General features: G+C 40.9%; 1 protein-coding gene across 1 annotated transcript in view; it reads left to right on the top strand.

The window, feature by feature from the left end:
• SUGP1 (SURP and G-patch domain containing 1) overlaps positions 1 to 13597 on the top strand; it is a 78161-nt gene that overhangs the window by 34725 nt on the left and 29839 nt on the right. Inside the window, exon 6 of the mRNA XM_073555134.1 lies at positions 6963 to 7063. Within this exon, the coding sequence (XP_073411235.1) occupies positions 6963 to 7063 (101 nt within the window). The remainder of the gene's footprint in view (positions 1 to 6962; positions 7064 to 13597) is intronic.

The following is a 13597-nucleotide window of genomic DNA, read 5'->3' as shown; positions in this document are numbered from 1 at the left end:
TTTTCCCTTAATAAGAAAGGCCTTCATTTAAAAACTGCATTGTAGGTTTACTTTTGTTATCTTTGTCTAATATTTATATTTATTTGGTGATCTGGAACATTTAAGTGTGACAAACATGCAAAAGAATAAGAAATCAGGAAGGGGCAAGCACTTTTTCACACAACTGTAATTGTATTATTCTTCATAAACATATAATGGCCTATTCTGAGTAGTTACCTCATATTATAGTATGCTTTAAGGTGCTCATAAACCTAGAGTAAACCGTCACTTTAATTTTTGTTATATCAATAGTACATATGAAAATAAGAAACTGCGTAATATATCTTATCAGAAAGATCTGCTTCTTTCTCCTCCAGGACTAAATATTCATTCTCAAAATTCTCAATTGGGTAAAATCTGTATTCAGTGAAGACAGATTGTTACATTACTGAAATAGGAAATGAGGGAATTTATATTGTGAGCCCCAACTGGGACAGTGATGATGTCTGTAAGGCGATGAAATATGATGAGACTATATAAGTGAGTAAAATAAATTATGCAAGCAACTACAAATGTATATGACAAAAGCATATATATCGCTTTAAGTAGCGCACTGTTTTTCATGGGGTTTACTGTGCAGTTGGGAGCTTAAAAATGATATAGAGTATAAGCTACAGTGCATATAAAAAGTCTGCATACCTTTGTCAAAATGCCAGGTTTTTGCCATGTAAAAAAAAACATAACAAAAGGAATAATTTCAGAACTTTTTAAACCTTTTAATGTCACCCATATTCCATACAAATTAATTAAGCAAACTAAAATCATTTTGAAAGGGAAATTAACTCCATATAAAGTTTATCTGTTCTAGTAGGATCGTCTTGACATTTTAGTTGCAATTTACAAGTCCATGGTCAGTAAACAGCTTACAACACAGCAAAGGGATGTCATTGTTCAAAGTTAGAACTCTTTAGATAGAGCAAGGAACACTATGAAGAGTGTCATGAAGAAGTGGTTTAAATTTGGCACAACAGTGACATTACCTAGAATGGGATGTCCCTCATAAATTGAAGAAAAGACAAGAAGAAAATTGAACTGAAAGGCTGCAAACAGGCCTACAGCAACACTAAATTGGTTTTCCATTACTCAGACAGCCCTTTTTTCCATCCTTATGTTTCCCCTACCTGTAAAATAACACCTATACTCTCCTCGGGTGCAAGGGCCATTCCAGCGGTGTCTGCACTGGCTCTCCCAGGGCCCACCTGACATTATGTCTAACAATCCCTGAGGCCAATCGGTGCTGACTTCACTCTCCTCTTCTACGGACGTATTTAAGATCCGGAGAAAGTGAGAGAGCAGCCACATCTCTTACTTTCTCCATATGTCTAATTTGTTCAAAGTTTGGGAGTGTAAAGCCAGTGCTGATTAGCTGTAAGGATCATGTGACAGTCACGTGAGCTGTGGGAGAGCAAGTGCCAATACTATTAAAATAGCGCCGGCACCGGAGTTGAGTATAGGTGGTGGTGTTTTGCTGGGTGGAAACATAGGGATTGTGAAGGGGTTGTCTTGAGTAGTAGACAACCCCTTTAAAGGAACCGCAAAGATGTTTGGCAAATACTGGTTGTGTACTGCCTGCGCATAAAGATTCGGTATTCTTTATATGCCTATCTTGTGGGGTTCAGTGGCAGTACGGAAGCCTTTCCTTACAAAGTAAATTATCCAAGCCCAGTTACATTTTGCCAAAACCTACATTAAAGGAGTTGTCCCAGACTTGAACATTGATGACTTATCCTTAGGAGAAGTCATCAGTGTCTGATCGGTGTGGGTGCGACACTGGAACTGCTTGGTCCCGGAACTGCACAGCTCCATCTACTGCATAGTGGCTGTGGCCGTGTACTACACATCCCTAACTATTCAAATTAATAGGAGGGGGGGGGGGGGGTGGATGTGCAGTCCCTGGCCGTGGCCACTATTCCGTCAAGGGAGGTGTGCAGCTCCGTTACTGATCAATTCCAACCTCTACCAACACTGGGAACAGCTGATCGGCGGGGTGTCCCGGGTGCCAGAACCCCACTGATCGATCATGACCTATCTTAAGAATAGGCCATCAATGTGAAAGTCCCGGACAACCCCTTTAAGTCTGCCAAAAGCATGACTTAAAATGTGTTATGGACTGATGAGATCAAAGTTGATCTTTTGGCCATAATTCCAGAAGGTATGTTTGGTACAAAGCCAACTCTGCTCATCACCTAAAGAGCAACTTAACCACAGAGAAGCATTATGCCTTGAGGCTTTTTTTTTTTTTTTAGGGAATTATGACCAATTCCAAATATCAGACAATATGTGCAACAAAACCTTCAGGCTTTGGCTAAAAAGGTGACGATGAAGTGAAATTTCACCTTCCAGTATCACAACAAACCTAAGCATACCTCTAACTAAATCAACAAAACAATGGCTATCCAAAGTTTTGAAATTGCCCAGACCTGAATCTAATTGAAATCTGGTGGTTGACCTGAAGAGAGCTGTGAGATGTCCTCACAATCAGAGCGATGTGGAGCACTAATACAAGGAAGAGTGGACAAAGATGGCAAATTATAGATTTGCCATGTTGCATCACTCCTATCCAAAAACATTGAATACTGTCATAAATTCAGTAAGTATTTCCACACAATATTAACAGTATGCATATTTAAATCAAACAAATTTTATTTTTTTATTTTTCCACTCGAAAAGATTTCAGTTGGTGTGTACAGATTATGGGTGACATTATAGGTGGAAAATGTTCTGAAATTCTTGTTTATATGATTTTTACATGACAAAAACCTGGCATTTTAATCTGGATGTGTAGACTTTTTATATCAGTGTTTTTTTATCTTGATAGAGATGTAACACGACAAGTAGAAAAATATGTAATCACTATTTATCTGCATGCCACCTAAGTCCCTATATCAAAAATATGATGGTAATGATTGAGGTTGTAAAGGACCAATACTGAGGCCAAACCAACAAGGTAAAAGTATGTACAAGAAATACAAATGCATGTTATTGGACTGACAGAACCCATATTAACAGATATCCAGTATAGCCATTTTTTGGGAAGACTACTCTGTAATGCATTTAGCGTAAGAAAAGGCATAGCTCAAACATAAAGTAGAAGAACCCCACGCGTATTGCTGAAAATCACTGCTTCATCAGAGGAAGTGTTACATTGTATGTTCAGACTGAAGGCCACAAGGGAACATATGGAAACAATGAATAAAAAATGTGTGCGATACGCATAAAAATGTGTTAAACCACAGATTCCTCTTTTCTTGACTCTTCAAATTCTGGTTTCTGCTGTGTACTCTCTGCTGAAACTGCCCTTATTAAAGTCTCCAAAGTCTGATCTCCTAACCGTAACAGCTAAATCTAATGGTCACTACTCCCTGCTGTTTGTCCTGGATCTTTCTGCAGCATTCGACACTTTACCAGTTCCTCCTCACTATGCTCCGCTTTATCGAGCTCAGGGATAATGCTCTTTTGGTTCTTCTACCGCTCCTTCACTGTATTTTTGTCGGCTCCTCTTCCCCTTACTGTTGGGGTTCCTTAGAGTTCAGTTCTAGGTCCCCTCCTCTTTTACTTATACACCTCATCTATAGGACAAACCATCACTAAATTCAGTTTTCAGTAACATCTCAATGCTGATGATGCCCAACTATACACATTATCCACAAACTTCACTTCATCCCTACATTACGATAAAATACCAGGGATTGTCTGTCTGCTGTCTCTAACATTATGTTCTCCCTCTGTCTTAAAACTGAATCTGTCAAAACTAAACTGTGTGTTTCCTCCCTCTACCCAATATTGCCATTTTCATGTGTGATTCTACCATTACTCTCCAGCAACTTGCCTGCTCTTTTGGGGTCATATTTGATTCAGATCTTTCATTCACTCGCTACATCCGATCATTCGCTCGCTCATTTCACCTACAACTACTTAAGGGAATTGGCCGCTGGAGGCATTGCTTTCGCAGACTGAGATCTCAGCTGGGCCGAGATCCCAGTTTGTGCATGCCCTACCTCCAACGGCTTTAGGAAAATGACCACCGAGAAAGCAATGCACTCTGCTCTTCCTCATTGCCAACACCACTTTTGCCACCACTGACTTGCTGAGGAAGTAACCCTGCTTCCTGTGATCCTGCTCTACCACCTTCGCAAACCCACCGGTAAGCTACATTTGGACTATAAGACGCACCCCCCAAATTTTGGGGAAAAGTGCGTTTTATAGTCTAAAAAATACGGAAATCTGTGTCCTCTTACTAAACTCTCCCCTCTCCAAACTATCCTGAATGCAGCAGCTAGGATCATATTCCTCCTCTTACACCAATGACTCTACCTTGTGCCAATCACTCCACTGGTTACTCGTTGCCCTATCGACCAGTCAAAGGCCAAATTACCATAGGAAAAGCAAACTTTATAAAAACATTTTTAAACATGTATTTACTGTATGTGATAATCACTATAAAAGGCTGGTTGGGCAGGGTATTTAGCAACACATACACAAATGCTGTGGGTTGGAGGGCATGGATAACCCGTTTGATTCCCTTTAAGTGCCTCTTGAATTAGGAATAAATCACCAACCCTGTCACTAGCAAAGCCCACACACACACCATCAAACCTTCTCCGTGCTTCATGGTGGGTACCAAACGTGTAAAAAAAAAAAACAAAAAAAAACATCCAGTCACCTTTTCTGCATCTTTTAAAAGCATAGTGGTTGGTACCAGAAGTCTCTAATTTTTGATTTGTCATATCATAGTGCAGATTTCCTCTAATCTTATGTTGCTTTGCCGAAACAATTTGTCGTCTTGTTTGCAATCCTGAGTAGTGGCTTCTTTGCAAGAATCAAATGTTACGGTCAAATTGCTGCAATCTCCCCTGGGACAGTTGTTAAGAGTTCTGCTACTTGATGTCTGTGCATCATTTATGACAGATGTTATCTGAGGTGCTCTCAACAGTTTTTGAGGCTGGTAACTGAACTTATCCTCTGCAGTAGAGGTAATTCTTAGTCTTCCTTTCTTAGGGCTGTCAATATGAGAGCCAGTTTTAGCATACTGATTGATGGTTTTCATGATTGCGCTTCATGTCTTAAAGAAATGGACTGTCGTTTGCCATATTCTGATCTAGAACAGTTGTGGAATAGGGTTCCCCTGTTAGTTGGAAGCCATTTCAGGTGATTACCTAATGAAGCTACCTGAGAGAATGCCAAGGGGGGGGTGTAAATATGTCATCAAAAGAAAAGGGGGTACTCTGAGGAATTTAAGGCTTAACGCATATTCTGGTTTGTTTCACATATGTTCCTTTACGCCTTGTTTTCATATAGCTTACGTTGTGGTTTTGCTGCCTTCAGTCTGAATCTACAATGTGCACATCCAGAAGGAACAAGGAAAACTAATGCTTATACAAGTGTATCCAAACTTTTGATGGCATAATAAGATTATGGTCCTCTCTGAAAGACCATGTTATCCATACCTTTACTGATGCAATCTGTTACTACCTGACAGAAAAGTACGGTAGCTGTTTTGATTAATATGAAATGAGGCAAAAGTGTAATGATTGCAAAATATAAAGTAAGAAAATAAAGAAACTTTAAAAATATGAAGAGTAAAAAAATCTAACACTTTGAATTACCCTCATGCCTTTAAAAAAATAATAATTAAAGCAATTTAAAAAAATAAACATTTATAAAAATAAAAGTCCAATTTATCAAAAACGAAAAATAAGCCAACCCGTGAACACCGTATAGAGAGAAAAAAATCGAAACACCAAAATCAAGCTCTCGCATAACTCCTTTGACAGAAAATTGAGAATGTTACAGGTCTCAGAATATGGCGAAACAAGCCAAAATTCATAACAATATTCCTAACTTTCCCACCCATTTAATCCCTTCATGAGTGGGCTATTTTCATTTTTTTTTTTTCCCTGCTCTTTTTCCAAGAGCCATAACTTTTATTTTTCCATCCATATAATTGTATGAGGGCTTGTTCTTTGTGGGACGAGTTATACTTTTTGAATGACACCATTCATTTTATCATGTGGTGCGCTGGAAATTCCAAGTGTGTCGTAATGGCAAAAAAAAGTGAATTTCCCTAATATTTTGGTGTTTTTATTTACCATATTCACTGTACGGTAGAACTGACCTGGCAATGCAATTCTCTAAGTCAATGTGATTACGCAGATACAAAACGTGTATTATTATTATTTTTTTTTTTCTTTAATCTTAAGTGGTAAAAAATACATTTTTGCTTTTGTCGCCATTTTTTTGAGACCTGTACCATTTTTACGTTATAGGATATGGGTCTGTGTGAGGGCTTGTTTTTTGCGCCCTGAGCTGACGTTTCTAATGATACCATATTGGGGCATATATGATGTTTCATCACCCTTTATTGCAATGTTGCAGCAGCTCAAAAAATAATGAATAATAAAGCCATTATCTGCCAGAAAATATGCTGGCCCGGTTTGCAAGCCTACATCAAAGTCAGGGATCCGACATACGGCGTAACTGTGTGTCATGTCGGGAAGGGGTTAAAAAATATATACGGTAAGTTTGCTTTTGCTATAATCGTACAGACGTGAAGAATCCTAAATAACATTGCTAGATCATTTTTACCACACACTAAATGCTGACTAAACCAAGCTGAAAAAACTACTGCGGAATTGTGATTTTTTTTTTTTTGGCGCAATTTCGACATACTTGTAAATTTTTCTTGTTTTCCAGTACTGTACGTTGAATTGTGAAATCCAACAAAAAAAAGTCATCCAACGTCTATGTGGACAGAAAAATGAAAAACATTATATTACTTTTGGAAGAAGGGGAGGAAAAAAGGAAAATGGGCATTTCGGCAAAGGGTTAAGCTTATCTACTGTATATAAGAGAGTGTCCAAGAACTGTAGCAATTTATGTTGTAATACTAAATCTAAGAATATTGTACAATTCCTTTCCAACAGATTTCTCCATGATCAGAACAGTCGGGAGTTCCTGTATTACCGAAAGAAGATAGCAGAATATAGACAAGGAAGTCAGAGACAGAAAACTGCACCAAGTAAAGGTTTGTCCAGATTTTACATTTAAAGGGGCCAATTCATTAAGACTGGCATCGTTCACACCACACTTAACCCCTTCACGACCTATGACGCCTACGTAGGCGTCATGAAAAGCAGTGCCCAAACGACCTATGACGCCTACGTAGGCGTCATGCTATAAATAGCCCCCCTGCGGGTCGGGTGACCGGGGTCACTGAAAGGTCACCCGACCCGCACACAAAGGACCCTTCAGAGTTAACACCTGGGGGTGTGGCTTAGCCCCCACGTGCCTGCGATCGCTCTGATTGGCTGTTAAAAGTGAAACTGCCAATCAGAGCGATTGTAATATTTCACCAATGAAAATTGGTGAAATATTACAATCCAGCCATGGCCGATGCTGAAATAGCATCGGACATGGCTGGACACCGAGACCCGACCCCCCCCACACCGACTGACGGCACCGATCGGCTGCCGCCACCTGACGGCACCGATCGGCAGCCGCCGTCATGATCTGCCCCCCCCCGCCTTCTCTCCGCCCCCCCAGCCCTCCGATCATCCCCTCTCACCCTCCGATCACCCCCTCACCCTCCTTTGTGCCTCCGATCTCCCGCTATCCGTCCCGGTGTCCTGCCGTCCAGCGTCATGGGCGCCGCCATCTTGCAAGATGGCGGGCGCATGCGCAGTGCGCCGAATCGAATCTGCAACGCTGCAGATACATTCATTTATTTTGATCACTATGATAAACTTTCATAGTGATCAAAATAAATAAAAAGTAAATCACCGCCCCCTTTATCACCCCCATAGGTAGGGACAAATAATAAATTTTTTTTTTTTTTTTTTTTTCCATTAGGGTTAGGTCCAGGGCTAGGGTTAGGGTTAGGGTTGGACTAGGGGTTAGGGTTGGACTAGGGGTTAGGGTTGGACTAGGGGTTAGGGTTGGACTAGGGGTTAGGGTTGGACTAAGGGTTAGGGTTGGACTAAGGGTTAGGGTTGGACTAAGGGTTAGGGTTGGACTAAGGGTTAGGGTTGGACTAAGGGTTAGGGTTGGACTAAGGGTTAGGGTTGGACTAAGGGTTAGGGTTGGACTAAGGGTTAGGGTTGGACTAAGGGTTAGGGTTGGACTAAGGGTTAGGGTTGGACTAAGGGTTAGGGTTGGACTAAGGGTTAGGGTTGGACTAAGGGTTAGGGTTGGACTAAGGGTTAGGGTTGGACTAAGGGTTAGGGTTGGACTAAGGGTTAGGGTTGGACTAAGGGTTAGGGTTGGACTAAGGGTTAGGGTTGGACTAAGGGTTAGGGTTGGACTAAGGGTTAGGGTTGGACTAAGGGTTAGGGTTGGACTAAGGGTTAGGGTTGAATTTAGGGTTAGGGTTGAATTTAGGGTTAGGGTTGAATTTAGGGTTAGGGTTGGAATTGGGATTAGGGTTGGGGTTGGGATTACGGTTAGGCTTGTGGTTAGGGTTAGAGTTGGGATTTCGTTAGGGGTGTGTTGGGATTAGGGTTGTGGTTAGGGTTATGATTAGGGTTGGGATTAGGGTTAGGGGTGTGTTGGCGTTAGGGTTGGAGATAGAATTGAGGGGTTTCCACTGTTTAGGCACATCAGGGGCTCTCCAAACGCGACATGGAGCCACCATTTATTCCAGCCAATTTTGCGTTCAAAAAGTCAAACGGTGCTCCCTCCATTTCGAGCCCCGACGTGTGCCCAAACAGTGGTGTACCCCCACTTATGGGGTATCAGGGTACTCAGGAAAAATTGCACAACAACTTTAGGGGTCTAATTTCTCCTGTTACCCTTGGGAAAATAAAAAAATGGGGGCTAAAATAATTATTTTTGTGGAAAAAAAAGATTTTTTATTTTCACGGTTCTGCGTTATAAACTTCTGTGAAGCACTTGGGGGTTCAACGTGCTCACCACACATCTAGATAAGTTCCTTGGGGGGTCTAGTTTCCAAAATGGGGTCACTTGTGGGGGGTTTCCACTGTTTAGGTACATCAGGGGCTCTGCAAACGTAACATGACGCCCACAGACCATTCCATCAAGTCGGCATTTCAAAGCGTCACTACTTCCCTTCCGAGCCCCGACGTGTGCCCAAACAGTGGTCCCCCCCCATATATGGGGTACCAGCGTACTCAGGACAACCTGGACAACAACTTTTGGGGTCCAATTTATCCTGTTACCCTTGTGAAAATAAAAAATAGTGGACTAAAAATAATTTTTTGAGGGAAAAAAAAATATTTTTTTATTTTCACGGCTCTGCGTTATAAACTTCTGTGAAGCACTTGGGGGTTCAACGTGCTCACCACACATCTATATTAGTTTCTTGGGTGATCTAGTTTCCAAAATGGGGTCATTTGTGGGGGGTTTCCACTGTTTAGGTACATCAGGGGCTCTGCAAACATAACATGACACCCATAGACCATTCCATCAAGTCGGCATTTCAAAACGTCACTACTTCCCTTCTGAGCCCCAACGTGTGCCCAAACAGTGGTCCCCCCCACATATGTGGTACCAGCGTACTCAGGACAAGCTGGACAACAACTTTTGGGGTCCAATTTATCCTGTTACCTTTGTGAAAATAAAAAATAGCAGGCTAAAAATTTATTTTTTGAGGGAAAAAAAATATTTTTATTTTAATGGCTCTGCGTTATAAACTTCTGTGTAGCACCTGGGGGTTCAAAGTGCTCACTATGCATCTAGATAAGTTCCTTAGGGGGTCTAGTTTCCAAAATGGGGTCATTTGTGGGGGAGCTCCAAAGTTTACGCACACAGGGGCTCTGCAAACACAACATGGTGTCCGCTAACGATTGGAGCTAATTTTCCATTCAAAAAGTCAAATGACGCTCCTTCCCTTCTGAGTCATGCCGTGCGCTCAAACAGTGGTTTTCCCCCACATATGGGGTACCAGTGTACTCAGGACAAACTGGACAACAACTTTTGGGGTCCAATTTATCCTGTTACCCTTGGGAAAATAAAAAATAGCGGGCTAAAAAATCATTTTTGAGGAAAAAAAAATATTTTTTTATTTTCACTGCTCTGCGTTATAAACTTCTGTGAAGCACTTGGGGGTTCAAAGTGCTCACCAGACATCTAGATAAGTTCCTTCGGGGGTCTAGTTTCCAAAATGGGGTCACTTGTGGGGGAGCTCCAATGTTTAGGCACACAGGGGCTCTCCAAATGCGACATGGTGTCCGCTAACGATTGGAGCTAATTTTCCAATCAAAAAGTCACATGGCGCTCCTTCCCTTCCGGGCCTTGCGGTGCGCCCAAACAGTGGTTTATGACCACATATGAGATATTGATGTACTCAGGAGAAATTGCCCAACAAATTTTAGGATCCATTTTATCCTGTTGCCCATGTGAAAATGAAAAAACTGAGGCCAAATAAAATTTTTGTGAAAAAAAAAAAAGTACTTTTTTTTTTTACAGATCAATTTGTGAAGCACCTGGAGGTTCAAAGTGCATACTATGCATCTGGATAAGTTCTTTGGAGGGTCTAGTTTCCAAAATGGGCTCACTTGTGGGGGAGCTCCAATGTTTAGGCACACAGGTACTCTTAAAACAAGACATGGCAACCGCTAAACATTCAAGCATATTTTACATTCAAAAAGTAAAATGGCGCTCCTTGCCTTCTGAGCCCTGCCGTGCGCCCAAACAGTGGTTTATGACCACATATGAGGTATCAGTGTACTCAGGAGAAATTGCCCAACAAGTTTTAGGATACATTTTATCCTGTTACCCATGTGAAAATGAAAAAACTGATGCTAAAATAAAATTTTGGTTGGAAAAATTAAAATGTCCATTTTTTCATTCCATGTTGCTTTAGTTCCTGTGAAGCACCTGAAGGGTTAATAATCTTCTTGAATATAGTTTTGAGTAGCTTGAGGGGTGCAGTTTTTAGAATGGTGACACTTTTGGGTATTTTCTGCCATATAGACCCCTCAAAGTGACTTCAAATGTGAGGTGGTCCCTAAAAAAAATGGTTTTGTAAATTTTGTTGTAAAAATGAGAAATTGCTGGTCAACTTTTAACCCTTATAACTTCCTAACGAAAAAAAATGTTCCTTCCAAAATTGTGCTGATGTAAAGTAGACATGTGGGAAATGTTATTTATTAACTATTTTGTGTCACATAACTCTCTGGTTTAACAGAATAAAAATTCAAAATTTGAAAATTGCAAAATTTTCAAAATTTTTGCCAAATTTCCATTTTTTTCACAAATAAACGCAAAAATTATTGACCTAAATATACCACTATCATGAAGCCCAATATGTCACGAAAAAACAATCTCGGAATCGCTAGGATGCGTTGAAGCGTTCCTGAGTTATTACCTCATAAAGGGACATTGGTCAGAATTGCAAAAAATGGCCAGGTCATTAAGGTCAAAATAGGCTGGGTCATGAAGGGGTTAATGAAGAGGCGTGGTATACTGTGATGTGCCTTATTCATCAAAAGGCGTTTGCCACTTAATTCAGCACATCTTCGTGGTCTTGCATCTCCTTGCATCTTGCCAGAAGTGGCTTGAATAATACTTTTGTCAAGAGCGAAGAGAAAGGTCATGCTACACAAAAAGAGATCGCCAGAATGAAATATTCAAACAAGTTTTATTAATGCAGACTACCGATAACAAAAACAATTAAATGTCACACATGTGACTGAACACAAGACCCAGACAGTCAAAATGTATATACTATCAATAGCAAGTTCAAATGTGATTTGGACAATAAATCACCAAGCAAAATATTGCATCAGTCAGAAGACTAGCATCGCCCCATGGCTGATAGCTAAAAAAAGCCTCCTGCAGAACCTCATAAACACATGTAGCACAAGAAGACATCAAGATGTGAATAAAACAAAAGTATTGCTAGAGTTTTGTTGCCCATAATCAAGAAAAGGGTATGAGTATGGAGTGCATAATACTCAAATTGTAAAGTGATGCTAGTGCAATAGAGCACTGAAAAGAGCTAGCAAACATACCTACACATAAAGAGCTGAGATGCCAATGGTGTAAAATCCCAAAGCTAGCACGGTGGTCTGAGTCCAAAAAAGGTCCAGTACAAGGACAGGGCCCAACGCATGTCGCCACCAAAATGTGGCTTCCTCAGGGGCCTGTCTGGGTCTTGTATTACAATTGAATTTAATTCTGTGTAACATTATTAAGTCAGTATATTTCATATGTACTATGTGACAGGGCCCATCACCCTCATTTGGTGGGTATGTGTACAGTCACATGTGACTTTTAATTATTTTTAATTGTTTTTGGTACTCTGTATTAATAAAATTATTTTGAACATTTAATTCTGGTGATGCCTTTTTGTATAGCATGACCTTTCTCTTCGCTCTTGACACATTCTTATCACCATATATACTCGAGTATAAGCCGACCCAAGTATAAGTCGAGGCACAAAATTTTGCCACGAAATACTGGGTAAACTTATTGACTCAAGTATAAGCTGGGTATGCATTGTCCCCTCATCACTGTCCTGGTATGCATGGCTCCCCCGTCCCTGTCCTTGTATACATGGCTCCTCCGACACTGTCCTTGTATGCATGGCTCCTTATCCCCTAACTGTGTATGCATGGTTCCTATTAAATAAAAAAAAAAACATCCTACTCACCTTCCCGTGCATTCTCGCAGCATATCGTCCCGGCACCGGCAGCTGCTGTGGCAGAGCGATCACGTGGCCCCACTCATTAAGGTAATTAATATTCATTCCACTCCTATGGGAGTGGAAAGGCGTGCATATTCATTACCTTAATGAGCGGGGCCACGTGATCGCTCAGCCACAAGATGTGTACTGTAAGCTTGCGGCTGTAGCTGTGCGCGCTATAAGATAGGGTAAATTAATATCAGCGGCACATTCTTTAGCCATAGCCCCTAGCTCCTGCCTCTGTGACCCGCTGCTCCGTCACTCCCCCTTCCCCTCCAGCTCCTGCCTCTGTGACATGCCGCTCCCCCTCCCCTGCCGGCTTTTTTGAGACAATAACTTGTGTATAAGCCGAGGGGGGCGTTTTCAGCACAAAAAAGTGCTGAAAAACTCTGCTTATACACAAGTACATACGGTACATGCTATAGGTGATCCCGACTCTATATATAGTGGTGTCCTCTGTCTTTCTTATGGAATAATACTTTTGGCGCAAGTAATAGACTAACATTTCATGAATTTGGCGGCAACATGCCCACTTTGACTGAGCTGACTGGTGTGAAGGCTCCAAAAGTCGCAATAGTTAAATAACATGACAAAGATTTAGTCATAAGGAGCCAGTACCAATTGTGTACCACCTCATCAATTGTTTTTCTTTTTAATAATTATATTTAGATTCGTCAATATTGAAACTGAAACACCAAGATGTAAAAGTCGTGGTATTGTGAAAATCACAGAATCGATAGACATTGTGGAATAATAATAATTTCCACAATTGGATGTGTAAATTAAATGTTCCTGTGCTGAGATAATCTTATAAATGTGCCCCTACTGTGTAAAGGAACATGGTCTGCTCATAGCAAAAAGTGAAAAAGCAGAAAAAACGGCACCAAACTGTTGACTGCAGTCTGTATCAGTCGT

This window comes from Dendrobates tinctorius, unplaced genomic scaffold (assembly GCF_039654945.1).
Source record: "Dendrobates tinctorius isolate UK_male_01 unplaced genomic scaffold, ASM3965494v1 ptg000219l, whole genome shotgun sequence".
Taxonomy (NCBI): Eukaryota; Metazoa; Chordata; class Amphibia; order Anura; family Dendrobatidae; genus Dendrobates; species Dendrobates tinctorius.
The sequence above is the reverse complement of the archived record's forward strand: the minus strand, read 5'-3'. Positions and strand labels throughout refer to the sequence as shown.